Below are 27,945 nucleotides of genomic sequence, written 5' to 3' on the forward strand. Positions count from 1 at the left end.
GTCACGATGGCTGCTTGCTCTGGTCCTGGCTTCTGCAGCATCCCTGGGTCTGCTGCTCGCTGTGGCTGGAGCAGGCAAAATAAAAGAGTATAAAAACCCTCCGGTCACTGCTCAGTATGGTAAAGCGCTCCGAATAGCTTCCGTTGTCCTTCAGCGGTTGCTGTGCTGCCTGCTTTGGGATCCCCTCCTCTAGCAGGGACGACAGTCGCAGGTTCACTGGTCTTTCTTGATCCACCCGTGTACGTAATGAGCCCGTGGTCATCCCCAGCTCACTTGGCTTTGGTGCAGGATTCTGGACTCTGCCTCCAAAATAGCAAAATATGGAGATAGATAAAATAATCCAGCAATCAAATAATATCTTACAAATGCCTTGGCTTTTTTTTTTAAAGGTGGGGGGAACGGGGAGGGCCAGCCTTGACCTTAGAGTTGACACAACAGCACGAGCTTTGCGCAGGGAGGCAATGCTCCCACGGCCGTGAGGGTTTGCTCGGCCGGGGCACTCGGTTATGGAGCAGGAGCCGAGACGCGTTGGGTGAGCCGATGCTCGCGCAGATCCCCAAATCATCAGGTTTTTAGTTTCGAATGTCACCTCTGAGACAAGCTACACCCCCTGGACCCCCCTTTTACCATCTTTAATTCCTCACTCATCTGAGCTTCACCCCTGGGGTGTTCATCTGAATAAAGGCTGGGTCCTGTCCCCTGGGACCCGCGTGGGGACGTGCGTGGGGACACTCGCGCAGGAAGGGTCCCCGTCCCTTCTCGTCCCAGCTTTCCTGGGGAATTCCTCTCAACCGCTGGCAGCTCCTGCTCTGGCCGGGGTCACGCACTGAGCTCATTAACTCGGAGCTGCCCTAGTGGAAATTTACTGGCTGAGTCCGCCGTGCCAGAGCCAGCCGAGCTCCTGCCGCTGCCGCCTTATCTGCGCCCAGCCGGGGACCGCGGCGTGGGGACAAGGAGCAGCATCGATTTCGGGCTGCGTCCGCGCGGCCCTCCTGCGCGCCGAGGCTGAGCCCACCGAGCGGGTTCCCGAGGAGCCCCGGGCTCTGAGAATTCAGGTTGCACCTGGCAAAAGCGTCACTTTGCAGCTCTCGGGCACAAGCTGTCCTTAAACGAGGGTCGCGCACGTGTGGGAAGGCCGAGATGACCCCGCGGCGTCCTGGCTGCCTGCTCGGCTTTGAGGGATGCTGGAAAAACGGCAAAAGCAATGGCAAAAGCAACGGCAAAAGCACTATGGGTTTTTCCCGTGCACCTTTTGCTCGCGGCTCGTTTACAGGAGGAAGCTCATTAGAATAATTTGTCCTTGACACGGTCCCATGGTGCTGGTCCGTCTTGCAGAGCAGCCGCCGAGCGTGACCGCCCCGAATCGCCCGTCCCTCTGTCCCTTCCCACGCGTGGGTCCGTCCTTGGGCACCCAGCACCCGGAGGGTGACGGCACAGGAGAGGACAAGGAGCAGCGAGCGGCCGGCGCCGGCAAAGATAACGAAGGGTCAGAGCCTGGGGCTCGTTTCACACGAGGGGAAAAAACCCAAACGTGAACGGAGGAAAACGTGGCCAGGCAGTGCCAGGGCTGTTTGTGTCTGTAACCCATAAATCTGGGGCTGCTTGGGTTGGCCTTGACCTCCTGGGGGGGCAGGGGGGGTCCTGCCCGCATCCCCCCGCGGCCGAGCCCTTCCCAGCGCCGGGAGCATCTCCGCCAGCAGCACCGGCTCGCGCAGAATCGGGCCCTGAACCTGCTTTATAACGACCCCTCGGGGACTTCGTGCCGCCCCGGCTCCCGCGGCCGGGGGGTCCCGGGGGCTTGGTGGCCTGGATGCCCGTTCCTGGGGATGGGGGGGGGGGGTCTGCCGGAGCAGGGCGGGTGGGCACCATTGCTGGGGGAGCGGGCCGGTCGCTATGGCTCCGCGGCTCGTCCTGGCCCCCCGCCAGCCCCCGGCAGCTGGGGAGCGAAGGCGCTGGGCGGCCGGCCCGGGCTCCCGGCCCATGAACGCGTTGGGCAAGCAGGAACAAGGGAGCCCCGCTCATGCGGTGCCGAGCGTGGGAGGAGTGGGAAGGGAGTGGGGGAAGGAACAATGGTGGGAGTTATGGGAGGGGGGCAAAGCAAAAAAAAAAAAAAAAAAGGGAAGAAAAAAAAAAAAAAAGGAAAGCAGTGGAAAAATACCAGTTCTGGGCCCCTGGCAGCGCTGCCCGGACCCTCCCCGCCCCAGGATTATTGTACAAAGAAATGTTATTTTTGTTTCAATAATTTGCTGAGGCACTGGCATTCCAGCGCGGGGCTCGTTTTGTCCTCCAGCCCGGCACCAAGGGATCATTGTTCCTCCATGGCCGAAGGGCCGGACGCGGCCCCCCGGCACCGCCATGCCCGCCACCGCCGCTGCCTCTCCCCGCGGCCGCCCCGCTCCCGGCCGGCCCGGCGGCAGGTGCCCCCGGGCTTGGCCCCGGTGGGCTCCGTCCCGCTCCGTGCCGGGAAGATGGGTGGCGATGCCAGCGTCGCCCCGTGGAGCCAGGGCCCCGGGCGGGCGGGTGGGTGGCGGTGGCGGGGAGCAGAGCTGTCCTCGCCATGTCTGCGGGGAGCGAGGGTGGGGAAGGGGCCGGGGCCCGCCCGGGCGTTGCTCCTGCTCCGGGGGCTCCTTTGAAGCGGGGCCTGCCCATTGAAAGGCAGCCGGGCCCCCGGGGGCCGCGGAGCGGGGTGCCAGCCACGGCCCCTCGCTGCCGCGTTGCCCTTTCTCCGCGGCGGCCGGGAGAGGCCCCCGGGCACCCCCCGCGCTCCCATGGCCGACATGTGGGGTGCGGCCTCACACAGGGCCTGGCTGGCCCCCGGCATCGCCGCCGGCGGCGACCGGGGATGGGGTAGAGGGTGCCGGCGGGGCGGCCATGGCAAGGGGCCATGGTGGGGGGACCGTGGTGGGGTGCCGGTGCCAGGGGCTCTGGGGTGCCCGTGGTGGGGCTGCAGGGTGCCAGGGGCTCCAGGGTGCCAGGACGGTCTTTTGGGTGCCCATGGGGGGGCTGCAGGGTGCCAGGGGCTCCAGGGTGCCAGGACGGTCTTTTGGGTGCCCATACTGGGGGCTACAGGGTGCTGGGGTGCCGGTAGCTCTGGGGGTGCCCATGGGGGGGCTGCAGGGTGCCGGGATGGTTTTTTGGGTGCCCATGGGGGGGCTGCAGGGTGCCAGGGGTGCAGGGTGCCAGGACGGTCTTTTGGGTGCCCGTGGGGGGGCCGCAGGGTGCCGGGGGCTCTGGGGTGCCGGTACCGGGGGCAGCGGGGTGCCGGGGGCCGCAGGGCTGCCGGTGCCGGGGCAGGGCTGGCCGCACCGTGGGAGCGGCGCCGTGGGCCGGGGCCCGTGGGACCGGGCCCGTGGGAAGGCGCGGGGCCCCGGCAGCGCAGGAAGCCGCCGGCCCGGGGCAGTCAATAGCCGGAAGGCGGCGGCGGGACCCCCGGCCCCGGCCCGGGCCCCGGCCCCGGCGCCACTTCCCCTTCCCGGGTCAGCGGCCGCTCCCCTCCGCCTTCGCCTCCCGCTCCCGCCGCCGCCGCCGCCGCCCCCCCGGTAAGAGCCGCCGGCGGGGCCCGGGGCCGCCCCGCACCTGCCGCGGGGCCGGGACCGGGGGGACCGGGAGGGACCGGGGGGGGGGGGGTCGGGGGGATCCGGGGGGGGGGTCCGGGGTCGCCGGTGCCGGTGGCGGCGGGGCACGTGCGGGGGGGTCGGGGCGGGGGGCGGGGCCGGCGGGGGGGGCGGGTCCTGGGAGCCGATTAAGCGGCGGGAGCCGGGGCGGCCGCAGCCGCGATCGCATCCTCCCCCGCGGGGCAGCACCGGCACCGGCACCGGCACCGGCACCGGCTCCGCCGCCTCCAGCGCGCCCGGCGCGGCGCGGCCCGGTGAGTGCCCGCCCGCGGGGAGGGCGGGGGCGGGCGGGGGTCTGGGCTCTGGCCCTTCGGGAGCGGGGGCGGCCCCGGGCCCGTGTCCCCCCGTGCCCCCGCTCAGCCCGCGGCCCCCGGCGCTCCCGGGAGCGGGGACAGCCCGTGTCCCCGTGTCCCCTTGCCACCGCAGGGAGCGGGGACAGCCCTGTCCCCGTGTCCCCTGCATCCCAAGGAGCGGGGACAGCCCTGTCCCCACGTCCCCTGGGAGCATCCCTAGTCCCCCTGTGCCCACTGCCACCCCCGGGGAGGGGACAGCAGGGGCAGCCTCCTCCCTGCCCCGAGCAGGACGGGGGCCCTGCACCCTCCCGGCTCGCTGGGGTCTCAGTGAGGTCCTGGGGCCGGGGGGGGCGGTCACCCCCTGCTCCCCGCCCGTCCCAGGGCCAGTGGCCGGTGCCAGGGCGCGCGTGGGAAGGGGCCGCAGCGGCAGCCCCGCCGCCGTCGCCGCGCTGGGAGGCCACGGGGCAGGGAGCCAACGGTCCCCACCGGCGGCACAGCCTGGCAGGGAGCGGTGCCGGAGCCGTGTCCCGGCAGGGCGGGGGTCCGGGGGGGCCCGGCGTGCCAGGCCTGCGGGGCTGACACCCATTTCCTTCTATTCCAGCTCCGGGAACAATGGCAGAGACATTCCTTGTGGAGAGCCCCGACGTCACATACAGCAAGGACTTCATCGAGGCCAAGTACACGTACAGCACCGTGCACGTCTGCAAGGAGAATGGCGTCACCAAGGTACGGGCAGGGGGCTGGCAGGGGGGCTCGGTGGTGGCTCTGCTCGTCCCCACGTGTCCCCTGTCTCTGTCCCGCAGGTGCGGCCGTGCTCGACCCGCTTCACCTTCCGGACGGGGCGGCAGGTCCCCCGCCTGGGGGTGATGCTGGTGGGCTGGGGGGGCAATAACGGCACGACGGTGACGGCGGCCGTGCTGGCCAACAAGCTGGGGCTGTCCTGGATGACCAAGACGGGGCGCAAGGTGGGTGTCCCCGGTGGGACCCCGGCGAGGTCCCAGGACCCGGGCGTTCCGCAGGGATGGGGACACGGAGCTCAGCTGCTCCCATCTGCACCTGGGTCCTGCACCCCCACCTCCTCCCTGCCCCTGCAGAGGTGGTTGGGGGGTTTGGGGGTGCTGGGGACCCCCCTGTGCCGGTGGCTCATCCTCGTGTTCTCCGTCCCAGAAAGCCAACTACTATGGCTCCCTGCTCCAAGCCTCCACCGTCTGCCTGGGCACCGGCCCCGCCGGCGACGTCTACGTGCCTTTCCGCGACCTGCTGCCCATGGTGCACCCCAATGACATCGTCTTCGACGGTAGGTGGGGCGCGGGGGGGACCCCGCGATGGGGTGGGGGACCCCGAGTGGTTGGTCACCCCCGGTCCCCCAGGCTGGGACATCTCCTCGCTGAACCTGGCGGAGGCCATGCGGCGGGCGGAGGTGCTGGACTGGCCGCTGCAGGAGCAGCTCTGGCCCCACCTGGAGAAGCTGAAGCCCCGACCCTCCATCTACATCCCCGAGTTCATCGCCGCCAACCAGGAGGAGCGGGCGGACAACGTCCTCCGCGGGTCCATGGCTGAGCAGGTCCTGGTGGGGCGGTGGTGGGACACAGGTGACGGAGGGGATGCCACCGCGCTGATGTCCCCCCCCCGGTGGCATCCCAGGTGGAGCAGATCCGCAGGGATATCCGGGACTTCAAGGAGACCAGCGGGGTGGACAAAGTCATCGTCCTCTGGACGGCCAACACGGAGCGCTTCTGCGACGTCGTGCCGGGGCTCAACGACACCGCCGACAACCTGCTGCGGGCCATCGAGGTCAGGGGACAGGGGAGGGACCGGGAGGGGGTGACAGCACCGCCCTGCTGGTGCTGAGCTGCCCCGTGTCCCCTCAGCGAGGCCTGGAGGTGTCCCCGTCCACGCTCTTCGCCGTGGCCAGCATCCTGGAGGGCTGCGCCTACATCAACGGCTCCCCCCAGAACACCTTCGTGCCGGGGGCGGTGGAGCTGGCCGCCCAGCGCCGCGTCTTCATCTGCGGCGACGACTTCAAGTCGGGTCAGACCAAGCTCAAGTCGGTGCTGGTGGACTTCTTGGTGGGTGCCGGACTCAAGGTACGTGGGGACGGGGTGGCACTGGGGGGGACCTGCCCGTGATGGGGGGTGACGGGGGGTGACCTGCCCGCACCCCCCGCCCAGACCAAGTCCATCGTGAGCTACAACCACCTGGGGAACAACGACGGGAAGAACCTCTCGGCCCCGCAGCAGTTTCGCTCCAAGGAGATCTCCAAGAGCAACGTGGTGGACGACACGGTCCAGGCCAACCCCGTCCTCTACGGCCCCCAGGACAAGCCCGACCACTGCGTGAGTTGGGGGCCGGGGGGGACACACGATGACGACGGGGGTGACGGGGAGGTGACGGGACGTCGCTTCGCAGGTGGTGATCAAGTACGTGCCCTACGTGGGGGACAGCAAGCGCGCGCTGGACGAGTACACGTCGGAGATCATGATGGGCGGCACCAACACCATCGTCATCCACAACACGTGCGAGGTGGGTGGGGTGGCCGGGGTGGCCCCGGGGTGGCGCGGCCCCGGGGGGTGGCTCACCCCTCCTTGCCCCTCGGTGCCCGCAGGACTCGCTGCTGGCCAGCCCCATCATCCTGGACCTGGCCATCCTCACGGAGCTGTGCCAGCGCGTCACCTTCTGCACCGAGGCCGACCCCGAGTTCCAGGGCTTCCACAGCGTCCTCTCCATCGTCGCCTTCCTCTGCAAGGCCCCGCTGGTGCCCGAGGGCACCCCCGTCGTCAACGCCCTCTTCCGCCAGCGCAGCTGCATCGAGAACATCCTGAGGTACCCTGGGGGTCCCCGTGCTCGTGGGTGCCAGCTCCCACCCACCCCGGTGCCCGTGGTGGCACCCAGGGCTTGCAGGAGGTCCCGGTGCTTGATACCCAGGGTGGCAACACCAGTGGGTCCCAGTGCTCAATCCCTGTGGGTCCCAGTGCCTGTGGGTGCCCAACAGTGGTGGGTGGTGCTGGTGGTCGGTGCCCGTGCCACCAGCGGGTCCCAGTGCCCAATGCCGATGCGTCCTGGTGCGCGATGCCCAAAGGCGATGGTCCCAGTGCCCGGGGTGTTCACTGCTGGTGGGTCCTGGTGTCCTGGCGATGCCCAGCACCAACAGGTCCCAGTGCGGATGGGTCCCCAGTTCCCAGTGCCTGGGGTGCCCAGTGCGAGCGGGTTCCAATGCCCGAGGTGTCCAGCACCCACAGACCCTGGTACCCAATGCCCAGGGCTCCTACACCAGTGGGTCCCAGTGCCCAATGCCCATGGGTCCCAGTACCTGATGCCCAGGGGGTGCCCAACACCAACGGGTCCTGGTGCCCGGTGTGATGGGTCCCAGCACCCAGGGAGGGGGTGCCCAATGCCAATGGGTCCCAGTACTCAACACCAGTGCGTCCCAGTGCCCAGGGAGGGGGTGCCCAACACCGATGGGTCCCGGTGCCCAACACGCGGTGTCCCCAGCACTGCTGGCTCCCGGCACACAGGGTGCCCGGTGCCGTCACGTCCCCCTTCCCCAGCAGAGGGGTGCCCATCCCTGAGCCCCCCCTTTCCCCCCCAGGGCCTGCCTGGGGCTGCCCCCCCAGAACCACATGCTGCTGGAGCACAAGATGCAGCGGCCGGTGCCCAGCCCGAAGCGCGCCTGCCCCGGGGGGGCCGCCTGCCCCCTCGCCCCCAAGAAGGCGCCGGCGGCCACCCAGCTCAACGGGCACCCCTGCGCCGGTGCCCCCCGGCCGGGACCCCCCCGGACCCCCCTCCACGTCGACGGGGCCGACTAACGGTGCCTTTTTTGTATTTCATATCAGCTTTTTAGGGGGGGTGGGGGGGGTGGATTTGGGGTCCGGGGGGGGTGGGGGGTGGGGTGTCCACGACCTGTCCCCCCCTCCCCAAGCGCTCGGTGCTGCCCGGCTCCGACGTCAACTCAAAACTGTGAAGCTTTGTACCCGCCAATAAAGCCGGAGCACATCGCGTCCCCCCGTCTCGCCTGGTTCCTGGGGCCCCCCTGGCCCCCCCCAGCCCCGGGCGAAGCCAGAGCCGAATGCCGGCGCCTTCTGAAAAAAAATCAAATTACATTTATTGATGCAGGGGGGGTGGGTGGTTTTTTTGTTGTTGTTTTGGGTTTTTTTGTACTTTTTTGTATTTTTTTTCTTTTTTTGTTTTTTTTTTTTTTTTTTGGGGGGGGGTCCCCCATTTTGTTTTGATAAGCAATGGGGGCTCTAAAGGCTCTGGGAACTAGAAATGGGGGGGGTCCCTACACAGAATGACTACGCCTATGGTGGGCGCTACCCCTACGGGGGCTGGGGGCTGCCCCCCACCTGGGCGGGGGGCACGACGGGGCCCCCCCGGAGCGGGGCTGTACAGGGGAGGGGGCCAGGGTGCGCGGCGGCAGTTTGGGGGGGGCGGGGGGGGGTTTGAGGTCCTTTCTGTTATAAAAGAGGAAAAAAAAAAAAATCAGAAAAAAAACACACACAAAAAAAAAAAATCCTTCATATTAAAGTTTTACAAGTGGTCCCTGGGGGGCGGGGGGGCCCCGGTCTGGCGCTCGGGGGGGGCCGGGGATCACAGTGCTGGCTGAGCACGCAGACGGGGCTGGGGGCCGGGGACCCCCCCGGGGCCGGCTCGCTGCCGGGGGGGCTGCTCTCTGCACTGGGGCCTGCCCTCTAGAGCGCTTGGGGGGGGCTCCACGGGGGGGGGGGGTATGGCTTGGGGCCCCCCCCTCCCCAGCACAGCCTGGGGTCCCCTGGCTTGGGGGACTGTGCCGGCGGTACGGCCCCCCCGGGGCTTTGGCAGGGCTGGGGGTTGGCCATGGGCCCCCCCCCTCCATGGGATGGAGGGGGTGCCCAGCAGGGAGGGTACTGGGAGAACTGGGAGGGGGGTCATGCCCTCCCAGACTGTGGGGGGGGGGGCCATTGCTCATTAGCATTGCAGCTAATTGCAATTAAGTGCACGTGCCCCAGCTGGGCAGCATGCTGGGGGGGCACAGTGCCCTGAACCCCCAAAAATCCCCCTCCCCATGCTTGGGGGGGGGGACTGGCACCACCCCAGGGGGACAAAAACACCCCCCCACCCCCCACGGTGCCAGACCCCCACCCCAGCGCCCGCCCCCACCCTGGGGGGGGGTCTGCGGTGCTGGGAGGGGGGTCCCAGCGCTGGGGGGGGGGGGGGTCCCTGTCCTGGGGGGGGGGGGGGGGGCAGTAAATAAGTCGCATGACTTATTTCTAATTATTATTATTTTTTTCCACTTTGTTTAGTGTTTTTGGGGGGGGGGGGGCTGGGGCTGCGGGGGGGGTGGTAATTATTATTAATTATTTTTTCTCTGGTGTGTGTGGGCGTCTGGCTGTCGGCGGCCTCGGCGCTGGGCTCACACGCTCATTGTCATGCTGGGCGAGTACTAGAGAGAGCGGAGACACCAGAGGGTTAGCGGGGTGGGGGGGGGCCGGGGGGGGGGGCACACACCGCTGCCCCCCCACACCGCCCACCTCACGCCTCCCGGCCGCTCGGCCAAGGCGAACCCCCCGCTGCCGTGTTGGGGCTCCGCCACGGGGACCTTGATGTTGTCCCCCCCCGTCCCCGGCTGCCGCGCCCCCCCCGGGCCCCCCGCCCTCGCCGCCTGCCCCCCCGGGGGTCCCCGGGGGTCCCCGCCGGGTCCCTTACGCTGTCGCTTTGGAAGGGGTTTAAGAAATTGCTGCTCAGCTCGGTGTCGTCCCGCGGGGTGCCGGGGGGGTTGCTCAGGGCCCCCAGGTTACTGGGGGAGCTCTGGGGAGGGGGAGAAAAATGTCAGTGGGGGGGGGGAAATGGTACAGGGGGGGGTTCCCAGTGAATGGGCGTCCCAATAAGTGGGGTCCCAGTACATGGAGGGGGGTCCTAGTCCATGGCGGGGGGTCCCAGTGCATGGGGGTCCCAATAAATGGAGTCCCAGTACGTTGGGGGGGGGGGGGGGGGGGTCGCAGTGCATGGGGGGGGTCCCAATAAATGGAGTCCCAGTACATGGGGGGGGTCCCAATAAATGGAGTCTCAGTACATGGAGAGGGGGTCCCAGTGCATGGGGGGTCCCAATAAATGGAGTCCCAGTACATGGAGGGGTGGGGGGGTGGGGTCCCAGTGCATGGGGGGGTCCCAATAAATGGAGTCCCAGTACATGGAGAGGGGGTCCCAGTGCATGGGGATCCCAATAAATGCAGTCCCGGTACGTGGAGAGGGGGTCCCAGTGCATGGGGGGGGGTCCCAATAAATGGAGTCCCAGTACATGGGGGGGGACTCCCAGTGCATGGGGTCCTGGGGTGGGGGTGGGGGCCCATAAATGGGATCCCAGTACAGGCCATCCTGGTGCATGGGGTCCCAGGACTACGGGGTCTGCCCATGCACAGGCATCCCAGTGCATGGGGGGGGTTCCCAGTGCATGGGGGGGGGTTCCCAGTGCATGGGGTTTCAGGGACCCCACACTCACCTTTGGCAGCCCGTCCATGTCCCCGGAGCCTGCGAGGGCGACAGCAGCGCGTTAGTGCCCCCCCCACGCCGTGTCCCCCCCCGCCACCACCCCGCCGTCCCCCCCAGCCGCAGCGGGGGCCTGCACGGAGCCCGGCCACCCGCAGATGGAGCTCATGGACCGCAGGATGCGGCCGCAGCAGGGCTGGGGCCCACGGCCAGGTCCCGGGGGTGCTGGCGGGGGGACACCCCCCCGGCCGGGGTGGGGTTGGGTGGGGGCACCCACCTAAGGATCCGTTCATGTGATGCGGCTCCATCGTGCTCATGCTGCCCATGGGCCCCTCGGGTCCGGGCCCCATCGGGAACTGGAAGGGAAGGGGGGGGTCAGCAATGTGGGGACCCCCCCGTCCCTGTCCCCGTCCCCCCATCCCCGTCACTCACGTTCGGCCGGTTCCCCGCGGGCCCGATGGGGTTCATCATGGTGTACATGTTCTCACTGGAGTTAGTGGAGTCTGGGGGGGGGACACACCGGAGGGGGGGTGAGCATGGCACCCCAAATTCCACCCCCTCCGTGTCCCCCCACCCCTGTGCCTCGTCCCGTCCCGCTCCCTGCGGACACTCACCTCCGGGGCTGGGCAGGATGGGGGTGCCGGGGGGGCCAACACCCCCGGGAGGGCCCTGGGGGGAGAGGAGGGAGGTGGGTTGGGGGGGGGCCACGCTGGTTTGCCTGCAGCATGGCCCCCCCCGAGTGCACCCCGATACTCACCACATAATTCCCGGGGGAGGAGGAGGAGTAGGCGATCTGGGGGGACAAGAGGAGGGGGGTCAGCACGGGGGCACGGAGCCAGCACCCCCATGGCCCCAGCCCCATTCCCCCCAGTATTCCCCACCCCAACTTACGGAGTTGGCGTTGGGGTTCGGCCAGGGCCCGCGGCCGCCGGGGCCCCTGGAAGGCAACGGGGAGAGGTGAGGGGGGTCCTGCCGGTCCCTGGGCTCCCCCCACCCCGCGCGGCCGCCCGCCTCCCCCTGCCCAGCTGCGGGGCGGGGGGCGCGGAGGGGCCGGGTGCCTTACATGTTCATGGCGGGCATGCCAGGGCCGGCCAGCGAGCTGGGCGGGGGCCGCATCCCGCTGCCGTAGGTCTGCGGGGAGAGCAGGGGCTCAGCGGGGACCGGGATGCTCCGACCCTGTCCCCATCTCCACCCCATCACTGTCTCCCTGTCATCTCCCTGTCCTCGTCCCCAACCCCATCCCCATCCCTATCCCCATCCCTGTCCCTGTCCCCATCCCTGTACCCCCGTCCCCATTCCCATCCCCAGCACTGGTCCCAACCCCACCCCTGTCTCTATCCATGTCTCCCTGTCCCCAAACCCATCCCCATCCCTGTACCCCTGTCCCCAAATCCATCCCTATCCCCATCCCTGTCTCCAGATCTCCCTCTCCCTGTCCCCAACCCTGTCGCCCTGTCCGCATCCCTGTCTCCAGCCCCATCCCTATCCCTGTCCCCATCCCTGTCCCCAACCCCATCCACATCCGTATCTCCCTGTTCCCAACCCTATTCCCATCTCCATCCCTGTATCCCTGTCCCCATCCCTGTATCCCTATCCCCAACCCCATCCCTGTCCCAATCCCCATCCCGATCCCCATCCCTGTATCACTGTCCCCATCCCTGGTCCCAACCCCATCCCAGTCTCCATCCATATCTCCCTGTCCCCAAACCCATCCCTATCCCTGTCCCCACCCCTGTCTCCAGCCCCATCCCTATCCCAGTCCCTGTCTGCAGCCCCATCCCTGTATCCGTCCCCATCCCTGTATCCCTGTCCCCATCCCTATCCCCAACCCCATGTGCATCCCCATCCCTGTATCCCTATCCCTGTCCCCATCCCTGTATCCCTATCCCCATCCCTGTATCCCTGACCCCAAACCCATCCCCATCCCTGTATCCCTGGACCCATCCCTGAATCCCTGTCCCCGACCCCATCTGCGTCCCCATCCCTGTATCCCCATCCCCATCTCCCTGACCCCAAACCCATCCCCATCCCCGTATCCCTGGCCTCATCCCTGTCTCCCTATTTCCCCGTCCCCGTCCCCCGTGCCCCCCTCACCTGGGGGGCCATGCCGGCCATGCCTCGCGGGGCGTTCATGCGCTGCATCGGGCCCCCCATGCCGGGATGCCCTGTGCAAAGGGGGGGGGGAGGCGTGAGACCCCGCAGCACCCCCCCACCGACCCGGGGGGGGGGACACGGGGACAGGGACCCCCCAAAACTCACCCTGCGACCGCGCGGCCGGATCCATGGCGTTGGGCAGCAGCGGCTGGGAGCCGGGGACACCCACGGGAGGCTGCGGAGGGGGGGACACAGCGGGTCAGGGTGCTGCGGGACCCCCACCCAGGGGGGTCTGCACCCACTTCAGCGTGGGGGGGGGGTCTGGGGGGGGGTCTGCGACCACCTCACCTGGTTCGGCATCCGCAGCGGGGGCCGGGGGCCGCCGGGGTAGCGGGGGGACATGAAGGGCTGCAAGAGAGGGAGCGGGGTGGGGGGGTGAGCCGGGGCTGGGGGGGCTGCGGCATCACCCTGGGGGGGCCGGGGGGGGCCGGGGCACTCCTGCGGGCGCTGGGGGGGTGGCCGGGGGCTGCCGGGCTGTGCCCAGCCTTACCTGGCTGTGCGGCCCCAGCATGGGGGCACCGGGGTTGTGGGGCGGAGGTTGGGCGTGGGGTGATGGCTGAGAGCCCGCAGGTCCCTTCAAGAGAAATAAAACACGGTTACGGGCGGGGGGGGCCTGGGGAGGGGGGGGCAGCGGCCCCCGGGGGGGGGGACCCCGGTGGGGGGTGCTGGGGGGACACGGGGCCGGCCCCAGCCCGGGGCGGCGTGGGGAGGGGGCAGCAGTGGGGTGGGGGGTGTCCGGCTGTGCCACGGCATGGGGTGGGGGCCCCGGCTCGTGTAACCCCCCCGGCTGCAGGCACACGTGGGGCTCAGGCGTGCGCACACGCTAAGGTCACGCACACGCTAAGGTCACGCACACGGCTGCATGCAGCGTGGGGAGCACAACCGGGTTCCCCAGCACTGTGTGCACGGGCCCTGGCATGCACACGGGCTCACACGCGTGTGCTCACACACCCGCTCACACACCCGTGCTTGCACACACGCACGTGCACGAGCCCTCAGTGCACACACCCGCATCGTGCACACACGCATGCAGTGCTCAGGTGCACACGTGGAGCTCTGCAAGGACACGCGTGCACGCTCACACATGCTCACACCCCGTGCTGGGAGCACAAATACGCGATGCACCTGCACACTCACGCACGCACACATACATGTGCACATATGCACGCACGCTCACACACATGCTCGCGCACATACGCGTGCTATCTCACATACGTGCATGCTCCCATGCGTGCTCACACACACGCATGCACGCTCACACACGCGTGCTCACACGTGCACAAGCACACGCAGCAGGATGACACCCCCAGGACCACCGAGCCCCCCCCGGCCCCACCCAGCCCTGCCCGCACCCCGCAGGCAGCGCAGGCAGGGGGGCACAGGCACGGTGCAGGCAGGCTGGTACCTGAAAGAAGGCGGGGGGCATGGGCCCCCCCGGCATGCCCTCGCCGGGGGGCAGGTTCCCCATCACCGGGCTGGGAGCCGCCGCCGCGCTCTGCGGGGAAAGAAGAGCTCAGCACCGGGGGGTCCCCCGGCAGCCCCCCCCCAGCTGCCCCCCACCCCGGCACCCCACGGGGGAGCAGGCAGTGCCGGATCCGGCCTCCGCAGCTGCACCCCGTCCCCGGTACATCTGTGCCGCGGCACCGGGGGGACCGGGGCTGGCCGACCCTCGTGGCTTGGGGCCATCGGTGTGTCCCATCTGCCTCCAGCCCCAGGGCCACCCTGTCCCCATGTCCCCAACCAGCCACCGAGCACCCAAACCAACGCGGTCACGCCAAGCGAGCCGGCTGAGCTCGCCCTGCGCGAGCAAGAGGGCAGCGCGGGGAGAACCCAGCACGCTCCTCTCCCAGCCAAACTGGGGGGGCCGGGGGGCTGCAGCCGGCCGCGGGGGGACCCCGGGGGGGCTGGCTGGGCCGGGGGGCGCGGGCAGGGGGCCCTGGCCCCACTCGCCTGCTGGCCCCGTCCGAGGGGAGCTGTTAAGGGAAGGAATGTGCCGGCTTTCCGGCTCGGCCCCTCCGCCACAACTGGTTTCAATTTGTAGGGGAGGAGAAGGGGGGGAACCTCGCGCTGCCCCCTTCACCCGGGGGGCCCCAGCCGCCCCACGGCCCCCCAGCCCGCTGCCAGCCCTGCGGGGAGAGGGGGGGCCCCGGCTGCGTTTGGAGGGGGGGCATCACCCACCGATGGGGGAACCCATGGGTGCTGCCGGCATGGAAATGGGGATGGGGATGCTGGTTGGGGAGGGCGAGACCCCGGGGGCTCCCGCGGTGGGAACGGGGTCACGCCAGCACACGGGTCACGCCGGGCCCACGGCTCACGCCATGTACGCGGGTCACGCCTGGGAGACGGGTGACGCCAGGCACACGGGTGACAGCGGGTGCCCAGGGGCACCCAGCCGGGGGTCCCCGCCCCACGGCGTGGCCACGCTGGGGCCTGGCGCCTGCTGGGGTCTGGGGCTGGAGGGGGGTCCCAGGGCCCCCAGCCTCATTTCCCAGCTGCAGGATCCGGCCCCAGGCGCTCCCCAGCCCCAGGGATCATTTGCAAGACAATGGGAGCCTGTGCAGGCAGCCAAAACCAACAGCGCCTGGGGGGCCCTGGGGGGGACTGGGGGCGGCAGACACAGCCCCCCCTCACCCCAAACCGCCCCCAGCACCCTGCACCCCCCAGCATCCCTCCTCGTTAACCCCTTGGCCCCCATTGTGGTAGGGGATGGCGCCCCCCCCCCCCCCCCCCCCCCCCCCCCCCCAGCTGGGCTCTGGGGTCAGGGTGGGACATGGGGAGCCCCTGCAGGGTGGGGACACCCCGGGGATGTTTGGGGTGACGGGGGCGGCGCAGGGCTGACAGTGCCCAGCATGGGGCCCATCAGGGAGCCCACCACGGTCCCACCACGGAGCTCAGCAGGGAGCCAGCACAGAGCCTACCACGGTCCCACCACAGAGCCCATCATGGTGCCCAACAGAGAGCCATCACAGAGCCATCACGGAGCTCACCACGGTCCCACCACAGAGCCCATCACGGTGCTCATCACAGAGCCATCACAGAGCCGTCACGGAGCTCACCACGGTCCCACCACAGAGCCCATCATGGTGCCCAACAGAGAGCCATCACGGAGCCATCACGGAGCTCACCACGGTCCCACCACAGAGCCCATCACGGTGCTCATCACAGAGCCATCACAGAGCCGTCACGGAGCTCACCACGGTCCCACCACAGAGCCCATCATGGTGCCCAACAGAGAGCCATCACGGAGCCATCACGGAGCTCACCACGGTCCCACCATGGTCCTACCACAGAGCCCATCATGGTGCTCATCACAGAGCCATCACGGAGCTCACCACGGTCCCACCACAGAGCCCATCATGGTGCCCAACAGAGAGCCATCACGGAGCCATCACGGAGCTCACCATGGTCCCACCACGGTCCCACCACACAGCCCATCATGGTGCTCATCACAGAGCCATCACGGAGCTCACCACGGTCCCACCACACAGCCCATCATGGTGCTGATCACGGAGCCCATCACTGGAGCCACCACGGTGCCCACCCACCCCAGCACGGCACACGGTCCCCGGCCAGCAGCCGCCCCATGGAGGGTCTGTCCCCATCCCCTGAGGGGTGCCGGGAGGGGTGAAGGGCGCGACGGCAGCAGCGTCACCCCACAGCCGTGGGGCCAATCCAGCGCCCACAGAGCTGCCCCATGGGTGGCAGGGCAGCCTTTGCCTGGGGGGGGCAGGCCCTGTCCCCTCTTGGGGACCCCCCCCTCCTGCCCCACAGCACGGGGATGGTGCTGCCCCCCAGCTCCAGCCCCACAAGGGGGTCAGTGCTGCCCCCCCCCATGGCAGGGACTGAATTGGGCCCCCCCATCACTCAGTGATGCAAAGCAGAGTTGCCATGGCAACAGGTTGGGGAGTTTCGGCTCCTCCTGCAGGCTCAAGGTCAGGAGGGAGAAAGGGGGGGGACATGGGGGGGGGGGAGGCACAGGCTGGGGGCTCCCCATGCCGCTGCACCCTGGGGGGAGACCCCAAACCCCACTGCGGGGCCGGCTGCTGCCCCGGCTCCCCCCCGCTGCCGCACGCGGGTCAGACCCCACCGGACCCCCGCGATGCGGGGTCACCGTCCCCGCGATGCTCACGGGGGGCAGGGGTCCCCATGCACCCTGGGGTGGCCGACCCAGCAGCACCCACGGGAAGGCGAGGAGCACCCGCTCCATCCCGGGGAGCCCCAGTTCACCCCATAGGTACCGGTTTGGCCACAGTGGTTGGTGGGCACCAGGATGGGGACGCGGCTGTGCCCGGCATCCCATGGGGTGCAGTGTGGGAGCTGCGGGGGCTCCCCCCCAGCGGTCCCCAGCGCCCCGGCTCTGCCTGCCAGGCAGCACTGCCATGGCAACGCTGCCTGACCCGCGCCGCGTCCCCGGCGTCACCGCACCGGCAGCCTCATTAATTCCAGCATGGAAATCAGCTCTGCGCCGCGCCGGGGGCCGGGGGCGGCGAGGGGGGGGGGCCCTGCTGCAGCCCCGGCAGCCCCCGCGGTGCTGGCGCAGGCACACGCGTGCCCACGCACACCCACGGGGACCCGCTGTCCCCACAGCGGTGACGGGCGTCCCAGAGGGCAGCATGGTCACCCCCCCACCCAAGCTGGGTGCTGTTGTGGGGTGCTGAGCAGCCGGGGGGGGGCAGGGGGAGCGGCTCCGGCCCCGCTCTGGTGGGATGGGGAGAGGGTCGGGGGCAGCGTGTGCCCTGTGGCCTCCTGCATCCCACGGCAGCCTGACCGCCGGGGCGCTGTGTATCCCACAGCATCCCACATCCCACAGCACCCTGGACCTTGCAGCATCCTGCATCCCTCAGCACCGCGTACTCAGAGCATCTCCCACTGCACAGCACCATGTATCCCACAGCATCCCACACGGCCTGGCACCGTGCGTCCCACAGCATCCCGCATCCCACAGCATCCCACACGGCCTGGCACCGTGCGTCCCACAGCATCCCGCATCCCACAGCATCCCGCATCCCACAGCGCCCCGCATCCCACAGCGCCCCGCATCCCACAGCGCCCCGCATCCCTGGGCCCATGCACTATCCCCATCCCGGGGCACGGTGCCCCCCGCAGCCCCCCCAGCGGGTCCCCACCGCGCCAGGACCCAGTTCCCCTCCTGCCACCCCCAGTCCCCCCCGCGCCTGCCTGCAGCCCTGCCTGCAGCCCTGCCTGCAGCCCCAGCAGGAGCGGGCACACGCGGGCAGCCGGGCTGTTGACTCTGTGCCAATGATTAACTCGCCGAAGGCTGGCGTCGATAAGGAGCAGAGCTGCCGGGGGCTGGGGGGTCCCACCACTGGTTGGGGGGGTCCCACTGAGGCCCAGGACCATGGTGGCCCCCCAGGGCACCGGGGTGAGGCAGGGGGGACCCCAAACCCACTGGGGTGCTCCCTGCTTGGGTGCCCAGAGCCTGTTACTTTGCCCACGCCGCAGGATGGGGCCCACGGGATGGGGTCAGATCCGGGGGTCCCTGTCCCCCGTGGGGTCAGCAGCAGGGGGTGGGCACGCCGGGGACCCTGGGGGCAGGGGGGGCTGAGCCAGGCCCCCAGGGATTAACCCCCCCTCGCCACCCTGCAAAATAGGTCACCCAGGCTGGCGAGGCCGGGGCTGGCAGAGCCAGCGTTAACCCCCCCACCGCCGGCATCCTCGGTACGGGGGTCTCACCAGCGGCGGGGGGCAGCGTGCGGGGAGGCAGCGGGGCATGGAGACCCCCCAGCCCCGCGGTACTCACGTAGTCGTGGAAGGCTTTGGCCTCGCTGGAGTGCTCACAGGTTTCCCGGCGGTCGGGAGCGGCACAGTACAGGTCCCAGAAGACGCTGGAGAGGGGGGGACAGCGGGTCAGGACCCCCCCCGAGATGCGTCCCTGTCCCCCCACACCGCCCTCGCCCGCCATGCCCCGCGGCACGTCCCCCACCGCCGGCTGAGCCCGGCCACACTCGTGTCACCGATGGCCGGCGGGGTGGGGGGGCCGGGGCCGGTGCTGTGTGTCCCCCCCGGCGCGGCGGGGGCCTCCCGGCTCCGGCGCTGCCGCCTGTTTTCCCTGGAAACGGTCGCTACGGCCGGAGCACAAATTCCTGGGACTTTACATCAGGCTGCAGCATCTCGGGGCGGGATGGGGGGGTCCCGCCGCCCGCGCCCCCCGCCCGGGTGCCGGGGTGGGCATGGGATGGTGGAGGGGCCGGTGGTGCGTGTGTGCCCCCCCCAGCACTGTTTCCGGGTGCCCCCTCCAGATTTGGGGTGCGGTGGCCGGGTGCCGGCAGCGGGAGGGTTAAGGGGCTGGAAGGCGCTGTGCCCCCCGCTCTGCTATCCGCCCCCCCCCATAAATCACCAACTAATCGTTTATTGGAAATGGCTAAATGCGGCGGTGGCGACACCGCGGCGCCCGGCACGGCCGCATCCTGCGCCCCGCTGAGCCCCCCTTCGCCGGCACGGCCACACCAGGGCGAGCCCCCCGGTATGACCCCCCCCCCCCCCGCCACCATCCAGCATCCCCATCGCCCCCCGGGGCGCTCTGCTGGTGCCCCCCCGGTGCGGGGGGTCCAGCCCCGGGCTGGGACCCCCCCCCGGCCCACGCTCGGTGCCAAATTGGATCCATCTGGAGGGGCTGGGCGGGGGGGCTGGGGCGTAGCCGGGATGTGAGGGCGAGGGGGGGCCCCCAAATCGCTGATGGGAAAAGCAGAGCGGCAGGTTTATGGGGTACGAGGTGATGTGGCGGCAGCGTGCGGAGGGGGGGCAGCCCCCAGCCCCAATCCCAGCCCCACCGCCGTGGTGGGGGGGGGGTCCAGCCCCGCTCCCAGCCCCCCCGCGCCCCAACTCACCACCACCAGGAGTGCAGGAAGCCGGGGGGCTCGCCCAGCGTGATGTTCTTCTCCCATCGGATCTGCAGAGAGGGGCACGGGGAGGGCGGTCAGGCATGGCCACACCAGGCCCGACACCCCGGGGATGGGCGCAGGGAGCTGCGGGGGCGGCAGGGCCCCAAGCCCGCGGGATGGGGGGGCCCGGCGGTGCTGCCCCCCCTCTTACCTCCGACAGGAAGGTCTGGGCCGATTTCTGGGCCCCCACGTGCAGCAGGTACTCGTAGACGTACAGCGCCAGCCTGCGGGGACGGGGACAGGGTGTCAGGGCCGGGCACGGCCCCCCCAGGACCCACCGCCCCCGGGGCGCCCCGCTGAGGGGACGGCATCCCCACGGCCGTCACTGCCGGAGCGGCACGGTGACACCCCCATCCGACAGACCCCCGAAGGGGGGACCCTGACGCTGGGGGACAGTCAGGATGGAGCCCCCGCTAAGTAAGTGCAGAATTAACGAGGGGGGTTCGCTGTCACCTCCCTGCGAGGGACCCCCACGGGCATCACGGTGACACCAAGTCCCATCGGTGACACCGGGTGCCTCTCCACGGCAAGCGGCCCTATCACCGGGGTGGCCACCCCGGTTCCCGTCGGTGGGATGAGATGGGTGACACGTCCCACGCGGGATGTGGCCGAGGGGCGAGTGCCACCGTGGGTGTCCCCTGGCCCGGGACCTTCTGGGGGACGCCGGGGACCCGTTCCCCGTGCTCCATCGCCCGCCGGCAGCGGGGAACGGGACCCGCAGGGACCCCACGGGGGCGGCCGGGCTTGGGGGCCGTTGTGGGGTGCAGCCCCCCGGCTCCCGCAGGTGCCCGGGGGACGGGTGAGGCCCCCACCGGGGACAGCGGTGGCCCCGAGCACCGGGGCACGGCGGGGACGGGCACAGCCGGGGATGCCGGGTCATGCTGCCGGTGTCCGGGGGGATGGCACGGCCCGGGGGGGGACACCCCGGTGCCCCGGGGGGATGGCACGGCCCGGGGGGGGGGGCGCATCCCGGCTCCCGGTGGCCCCGGGGATGGCAATGCCCGGGGGGCATCCCGGTATCCCGGGGGATGGCAATGCCCGGGGGGGGCCATCCCGGCTCCCGGTGCCCGGGGGGATGGCACGGCCCGGGGACACATCGCAGCTCCCGGTGCCCCGGGGAATGGCAGTGCTCGGGGGGGGACCCCGGTGCCCCGGGGGACGGCAATGCCCGGGGGGGAGGGGGGCACCCCGGTGCCCCGGGGGACGGCAGTGCCCGGGGGGGGAGGGGGGCGGGCGCCCCGGGGGAGGGCAGTGCCCGGGGGCACATCGCGGCTACCGGTGCCCCGGGGTCCGGCTGAGCCCCGACGGCTCCCGCTGCCCCGCGGCGGCTGCCGGTGCGCCCCGGCGGGGCGGGGCCGCGGGGGTCCGCCCGCCCCCCGCTCCCCCCCCCCCCCTCCTCCGTCCCCGCTCCCCCGGCGGCCGCCCCGGCAAACTTCCGCGCCCCCGGCCCCGCTCCCGCCCCCGCCGCACTCACTTCTCGCGGGCCTGGCCGTCCGAGGGCACGCCGGAGCCCTTGCCCTTGGCGTACATGCTGGGGCGGCGGCGCGGCACCGGCTGTCAGCGGCCCCGGTCCCGGTCCCGCTTCCCCGCCGCCATCCCGGCCCCGGCCCCGGCCCCGGCGGCTCCGGCCCCGCGCCCGCGGGGGAGCTTGAAACCGCCGCGCCGGGCCGGGGTCCCCGCGCCGCCGCCTCCCCCCGCCCGGCTGTTCCAGCAACGCCGCCCCCCCGCCCGCGCCGCCGCTCTTAAAGGGGCGATGGCAGCGCGGAGGAGGGGGTGGGGACCGCGCGGGGGGGGGGGGGTCGGGAGGGGAGGGGGGGACACCGGGGGGAGGGGGTGGGCATGGAGGGGGCTGACACGAGGGGATGGGCCCACGGGGACGCGGACATGAGGGGGGGCGCGGAGGGGGGGGCGGGCATGGAGGGGGGGTGACACGAGGGGATGGACACGCACACGGGGACGTGAACATGAGGGGGGGCGCGGAGGGGGGGGGTGACACGAGGGGATGGACACGCACACGGGGACGCGGACATGAGGGGGGGGCGCGGAGGGGGGGGGTGGGCATGGAGGGGCATGGGGGGACACGGACACGAGGGGGACACGGACACGAGGGGGTGGACACGGCCACAGCGGCCACAGAGGGACACGGACGTGAGAGGGTGGACGCGGACGCGAGGGGGTGGGCATGGAGGGGGGTGACACGAGGGGATGGGCCCACGGGGACGCGGACATGGGGGGGGGCGCGGAGGGGAGGGGGAGGGCATGGAGGGACACGGAGGTGGGGGGGACACGGACACGAGGGGGACATGGACACGGACACGGTGGTGACAGATGGACACGGACATGAGAGGGTGGGCACAGAGGGGAGGGGGTGGGCACGGAGGGACACGGACGTGAGTGGGACATGGACACGAGGGGATGGACACGGACACAGAGGGACACGGACATGAGAGGGTGGGCACAGAGGGGAGGGGGCGGCCATGGAGGGACACGGACGTGAGTGGGACATGGACACGAGGGGATGGACACGGCCACGGTGAACACGGACGCGAGAGGGTGGGCAGAGAGGGGAGGGGGCGGCCATGGAGGGACACGGACACCAGGGGGCGGGCACGGACACGGTGGACACGGAGGGACACGGATGTGGGAGGGTGGAGGGACGCGCAGACGAGGGGATGGACACGGACGGACACTGACCCGAGGGGACGGCCACGGCCAGGGTGGGCACAGAGGGACGTGGAGGCGAAGGGGTAGGCACGGAGGGACACGGACACGGGGGGGTGGACACAGGGACACGGACTGGGGTGGCAGACACAGGTGCGCAGGGGGACACGGACACGGGGACAGACCCAGGGGGATGCGGACACGGGGAACACCGAGATGGGGACAGGGACACGCACCCACGCACGGAGCCCTCCCGCCCCGGCCCTGGGGTCCCCTCGCAAGCAGGGGGGCTCCCCACGGGTGCCGAGACCCCCGGGAGGGCCCAATCCTGCCCGCACGCCCCGCCTGGGCCGCTGCATTAATCACACCGACGCATCGTTAAGACCCTGATGGGGACCCCGCGCTCCCACCCGCTTCGCTGGGCGCCGCGATTGTGCACGCGTGTGCCATCGTACGTGGGGTGCGTGTGCCAGCGCCCAGCACGTGTGCACCTCCATGCACGCGCAAGCGTGCAGCCGTGCATGCGTGTGCATGTCTGCGTGTGCCTGGGGGGGGGGGACGTGGGAGCCACCCGCTTGGGTGCTCCCAGGGCACAGGGGCCACAGGGCCGGGGTCCCCCAGCGAGGCCGTGGGGATGCTCAGCACCAGCCGGGCCCCCCCCCCAGCCCCGAGCCCCCCCCGGGCTCTCCCCAGGCCCCTCGGGCAGGGAGCAGCACCGCTGCAGCACCCCAGGGCAGAGCCCTGCAGCACCCCAGGAAAGGGTCAGGGGGTCCGGCAGTGGCTGGGGGGAGCTGGGGCAGGGGGTGCTGCCCCCCTGTCCCCCCCGGGGCCGGCTACGCCCTGTCAGGGTGACACGGGACGGCGGGACCCGCCTGTTCCTCTTCCCGCACCCCTGCCTGCAACAGGCAGAGAGGCGGCTGGAGCGCAGGCGAGTCGGGGTGCTGGGGCCGGGAGGGGCAGAAAACCACCCTCCGGGACCCTCGGGTGCTGCCCTGCCCGGGGAGAGAGGGAGCAGGGCGGGTGCCAGACTGGGCTGCACTGGTTTGCACTGGGAGGGGGAAACCAGCACGCTCAGCGGGAATGGGGGTCCGCTTAGGCGGGTCTTGCTGACCCCCCATTTCCCGCCCAGGCACCCGCCGGGGTGGAGGAGCCATGGGGCAGCCTGCAGCCCCCCTAATGCTGCTGCTGCTGCTGCTGCGCCCCGCGGCACCCTGCTTCACCGTGCCGCCGGACACCCACACCGAGCTGAATTTGACCAAGAGCATCCATCAATGCGCCGAGCTGGACTGGGGCCTCTTCCAGCAGCAGAGCCGGCTGCGGCTGAGCCATAACAACATTGACGCCCTGAGCCCCTCGTCCCGCGTCGGGCTGCAGCTGGAGGAGCTGGACCTGTCGTACAACCGGCTGCAGGAGCTGCCGGCCGCCTTCCTGAGCCAAGCGCAGGGGCTGCGGAATCTCCAGCTGCAGCACAACCAGCTACGGGAGCTGCCCGCCAGCTTCTTTACCAACGCCACGGCTCTGGAGAGACTGAGGCTGGAGGGCAACCCCCTGCCCGCCGTGCCCCCCACCGCCTTCCAGGCCAGCCTGCGCTTCCTGGCCGTGCCGTGCCGCTGCGACGTGGTGGGCAGCATCCTGGCACCCTGTGCCTGCTCCCAGTCCAACTGCACGCTGCTCCAGTGCAGCTGCTTCATGTCCCACCATGACGTCCTCAATGCCACTGATTTCCACCGCCGGGAATGCCAGGGCAGCACGTGGCTGGCGGCCGGCTTGGCCGGGGCTGCCAGCGCGGTGGCCGTGCTGCTGGCGGTCACCGCCGTGGTTTGCTACCGGCGGAGGAAAACGGCTGCCGCTGCTGCTGGCGCAGGGTGGGGGAAGCGGGAGTCCACCACAGCCCACGGGCAGCCCCGCTACATCAGCCGGGCCGCTGAGATTGGCACCACCGATGCCGCCGCTGCGCCGGACTATGAGAACGTCTTCGTGAGCCCCTGCACCGCCCCGGCCGCCACGCAGGGCTGGAGGCCGGGATGGCAGGAGGAGCGGTACAGGTGAGGCTCCGGTGCGGGGACCGGCTGCTCGGGGCATGTCCCATCACCTCCCCTGCTGTGCCATGTCGTGCTGTGCCATGTCGTGCTGTGCCATGCCGTGCCGTGCCGTGCCGTGCCATCCATCCCATCCCATCCCATCCCATCCCATCCCATCCCATCCCATCCCATCCCATGCTGTGCCATCCATGCTGTGCCATGCTGTCCAGTCCCATGCCGCCTCATCCCACGCCAGCCCATCCCATGCCACCCCCCGCGGTGCCCCCCATGCCATCCCCTGCTGTCCCATCCCACCACCCCCAAGGCCCCGGCGCTCGCTGGGGCTGAGCCCTTTCCCCCCACCCGCACCCCCAGAGCCGCCCCATGGCATTTGCTCCCCTGTTGGGGACCAGCCACCCCCGCGCCGTCCCATCTCCGGGCACGGTGCGGTGGGTGCCACCCCTCTGTGCCCCCCAGCCCCCAGGTTCCGGTGGATGACGACTATTTCCTGGAGAGCGACGCCGTCTGCGGGGACCAGCCCATCTACGCCAACACGCAGAGGCCCGGCGAGGACAACATCTACATCGTCCCCAACCAGTGAGGGGCCGGGGGGGCCGGGGGGCTGCGGGGGTGAAGCTCTGGCTCCCAATGATGCTTCTCCCCGGGGGTTTCCCTGGTGGCCCCCCAGCCCAGAGGGGACGGGGATGGGCGCTCCCCATGGATGAGGGCTCCGTGGGTCTCCTCATGGCCGGGACGGGGACACGCGTGGTCCCCGCGCACGCATCCTGCCAGGGACGCCTTTCTCAGGGGAGGTTATTTTTAATCCACCCCCTCCAGCCCCCTCCTTCACCCCAGTTCCCACTGCAGGGCGAGGGCTGAGGGCTGGTGCTTCCTCCCGGGGCCAGCGGCCACCGACCGCAGGGACACCTCAGCGCAGCATCCGCCGGCAGCCGGCAGGCCAGAGCCTTCCCGGCCACGGACATGCGTGGGGCCCCCCCGGGGCCGTCTGGCAGAGAGGGGGGCCGTGGGGTGACCGCGGCACATGGTTCCTCTTCCCTTTTCGGCTGCCGATGGAGAGTCTCAGGGTGCGTGTGCACTTGGGGACGTGCCGGCAGTTGGGGACATCCGGGCACCGGGACCAACCCTGCTGTCACCTGCACCCCCCTTTTCCTGCTAAATCTGCCGGTTTGGGGAACAGAGGAAAAGCCCCCTATTTTTAATGTTCCTGGCAAGATCCCTGAGCCCGTTGCTGCTCGGTTGTGCACCCCGAGGGGCCCGGCAGCCTGGGGACATGGGGACCCCATGGCTTGGCCGGGTGTCCCCCCGGCTCTGCGTGAGTCTGCTGAGCTTTGGCCCTTATGATGCTCCACCGTGCCCCATTAAATGGTTTAATTATCTTAAATTACCTGTGTAGCTCATGGTCTGCTGGGAGCCCTGGGCAGGACACGGGGGGGCTGCCCCGGGGCTGAGCCTCGGCCTGGTGCTGTTCCGGGCTGGATCCGTCCCTCTGGCAGCAGCAGCAGCGGGGTGGCAGCGGCTGAGCAGAGCCGCGGTTCGTTATCTGCTCATGGCACTGACAGCCCCGATAAGGGGTGTCGGTAGCGCAGGGGCGGCTGTAAACATTAACCCGAAGGAGCTGCCTGAGGCTGGAGGTCCCTGGGGAAAGTCCCTGGAGCCCCCCGAGCCCCTGTCCCCAGAGCGGGGGTCCCAAGGGAGCAGGACCCTCAAGGACAGGTCCCCAGAGCCCCTGTCCCCAGAGCGGGGGTCCCAAGGGAGCAGGACCCTCAAGGACAGGTCCCCAGAGCCCCTGTCCCCAGAGCGGGGGTCCCAAGGGAGCAGGACCCTCAAGGACAGGTCCCCAGAGCCCCTGTCCCCAGAGCGGGGGTCCCACGGGAGCAGGACCCTCAAGGACAGGTCCCCAGAGCCCCTGTCCCCAGAGCGGGGGTCCCAAGGGAGCAGGACCCTCAAGGACAGGTCCCCAGAGCCTCTGTCCCCAGAGCGGGGGTCCCAAGGGAGCAGGACCCTCAAGGACAGGTCCCCAGAGCCCCTGTCCCCAGAGCGGGGGTCCCAAGGGAGCAGGACCCTCAAGGACAGGTCCCCAGAGCCCCTGTCCCCAGAGCGGGGGTCCCAAGGGAGCAGGACCCTCAAGGACAGGTCCCCAGAGCCCCTGTCCCCAGAGCGGGGGTCCCAAGGGAGCAGGACCCTCAAGGACAGGTCCCCAGAGCCCCTGTCCCCAGAGCGGGGGTCCCACGGGAGCAGGACCCTCAAGGACAGGTCCCCAGAGCCCCTGTCCCCAGAGCAGGGGTCCCAAGGGAGCAGGACCCTCAAGGACAGGTCCCCAGAGCCCCTGTCCCCAGAGCAGGGGTCCCAAGGGAGCAGGACCCTCAAGGACAGGTCCCCAGAGCCCCTGTCCCCAGAGCGGGGGTCCCACGGGAGCAGGACCCTCAAGGACAGGTCCCCAGAGCCCCTGTCCCCAGAGCAGGGGTCCCAAGGGAGCAGGACCCTCAAGGACAGGTCCCCAGAGCCCCTGTCCCCAGAGCGGGGGTCCCACGGGAGCAGGACCCTCAAGGACAGGTCCCCAGAGCCCATGTCGCTTTGGCCCAGGTCCCCAGAGCGGAGGTTGCGGAAACCCAGGTCCCTCAAGTCCATGTCCCCGGAGTGGAGGTCCCCATAACTTGTGTCCCTCAAGTCGTGGTCCCCAAAGACCCTGTCCCCAGAGTGGAGGTCCCCATATCCCACGTCCCACAAGCCCAGGTCCCCGTGGGGACCTGCCGAGGGGCCGGGCAGCCCAGGGTACCCCCGGGACATGCTGGAAGAGGGGACAGAGCAGAGAGGAGCTGCGACCGGCAGAGCCACCCCATCCAGCTGTGGTGAGTCCCTTGGGGACATGACGTGTGGCACCGACCCCTGCAGTGGCACAGCCCCGGGGGAGCCGGGATTTCCCCCACCCCTTGGTGTCCGCAGGGTCCCGCGGCCGGAGGTACCTGGAAATTGGGCAGCATCCATGTCCCGGCTGGACGTCCCGCCCAGGGGGTCAAGGCTGAGCCCAGCACCCATCTCAAGGACACAAACAACTCAAAGGTCTCTGGGAGCATCGCCCAGGCATTACTCACCCGCCACGGCAGCCACTGGCAGGGCGGGGATGGGGCTGGCCCGGCCCCGGAAAGCCATAAGCATTTACTGGTAAATCCTTATGGAGTCAGCTCCCGGCCGGTCGCCTGCGGAGGGGGGCCGAGCTGTGGGACCCCCGGTTGAAGGCGACCCGCTGTGGGGCTTCGGTCCCTGCTCACCCCGTGCCGTCGGAGACCCCCACCTAATTGCGTGGGAAGAGCAGCCAGCATCCCTGTTCCCATCGCTTTATTCATTTACATTATTACATTATTTCCGTCTTATAGAAATATATAAAATACAAATACACAAAAAAAGCTTTCCCAAAAAGGTATTTTGCTATAAAATACAATAAGTTAGCAATAAATAAGAGGGTTGTATAAATAAATCTCTAAGCAGAGAGGAGGTGATGCTCAGACGTGGAGTGGGCTGCAGCCACCCGGGGACAGACCCCAGCCCGTCTGGGCTCTCGCGGGTGGGAAGGATCCACCTACCAAATAAAATATGGTTTTAAATAAGGGAAGAAAGGGGGGAATAAGTTATTGTCGCCTGTGGAGGGGAGTTCACAACTGGAGACCCCGGGACTGAGCCGGATGGTGGAGTCGGGGCTGGCATGGAGGCATTTCGTGCCACGGGGGCTGGTTTTTGGGATGCTGGAGCTGCCGGGAGGAGGCCAGGCTCTGCCCATCCGGATGGTGATGGGTCCTGGTCCGAGCCGGAGGTGATGCCA

The 27,945-nt window shown here is 69.9% G+C and overlaps 3 protein-coding genes across 5 annotated transcripts; 2 read left to right on the top strand and 1 right to left on the bottom strand.

Annotated features, from left to right (window-relative positions):
• The first annotated feature begins 3,758 nt into the window (after positions 1-3,758).
• On the top strand, positions 3,759-7,905 carry ISYNA1 (inositol-3-phosphate synthase 1). The gene is made up of 11 exons (XM_082331026.1): positions 3,759-3,868; positions 4,509-4,633; positions 4,711-4,872; positions 5,075-5,204; positions 5,278-5,471; positions 5,552-5,701; positions 5,779-5,994; positions 6,079-6,243; positions 6,317-6,430; positions 6,513-6,730; positions 7,497-7,905. Exons 2-11 carry the CDS (start codon positions 4,520-4,522, stop codon positions 7,711-7,713), a joined length of 1,680 nt encoding a protein of 559 aa, XP_082187152.1. The 5' UTR covers positions 3,759-3,868; positions 4,509-4,519; the 3' UTR covers positions 7,714-7,905.
• A 1,278-nt stretch (positions 7,906-9,183) lies between these two features.
• On the bottom strand, positions 9,184-21,053 carry SSBP4 (single stranded DNA binding protein 4). 2 transcript variants are annotated; one of them, XM_082331563.1, is made up of 18 exons: positions 20,900-21,053; positions 19,577-19,649; positions 19,372-19,433; positions 18,285-18,369; positions 13,929-14,018; positions 13,014-13,097; positions 12,812-12,871; positions 12,629-12,698; positions 12,464-12,534; positions 11,433-11,500; positions 11,261-11,306; positions 11,127-11,162; positions 10,984-11,038; positions 10,802-10,872; positions 10,647-10,725; positions 10,383-10,411; positions 9,590-9,691; positions 9,184-9,326 (listed from the first exon to the last, which is right to left on the bottom strand). In XM_082331563.1, the coding sequence occupies exons 1-18, from the start codon at positions 20,953-20,955 to the stop codon at positions 9,297-9,299; spliced, it is 1,167 nt and encodes a 388-aa protein (XP_082187689.1). In that variant the 5' UTR covers positions 20,956-21,053; the 3' UTR covers positions 9,184-9,296. The 2 variants fall into 2 exon arrangements, with proteins under 2 accessions (XP_082187689.1, XP_082187690.1); XM_082331564.1 differs by lacking the exon at positions 13,014-13,097.
• Positions 21,054-22,093: 1,040 nt separating this feature from the next.
• Positions 22,094-25,475, top strand: LRRC25 (leucine rich repeat containing 25). Of its 2 annotated transcripts, none has more exons than XM_082331021.1 (3): positions 22,094-22,142; positions 23,216-24,131; positions 24,585-25,475. In XM_082331021.1, exons 2-3 carry the CDS (start codon positions 23,239-23,241, stop codon positions 24,706-24,708), a joined length of 1,017 nt encoding a protein of 338 aa, XP_082187147.1. In that variant the 5' UTR covers positions 22,094-22,142; positions 23,216-23,238; the 3' UTR covers positions 24,709-25,475. The 2 variants fall into 2 exon arrangements, with proteins under 2 accessions (XP_082187147.1, XP_082187146.1); XM_082331020.1 differs by having other exon boundaries at positions 22,099-22,172.
• Positions 25,476-27,945: the final 2,470 nt, after the last annotated feature.

This window comes from Platalea leucorodia (assembly GCF_965183815.1).
Source record: "Platalea leucorodia genome assembly, chromosome: 21".
Classification (NCBI taxonomy): domain Eukaryota; kingdom Metazoa; phylum Chordata; class Aves; order Pelecaniformes; family Threskiornithidae; genus Platalea; species Platalea leucorodia.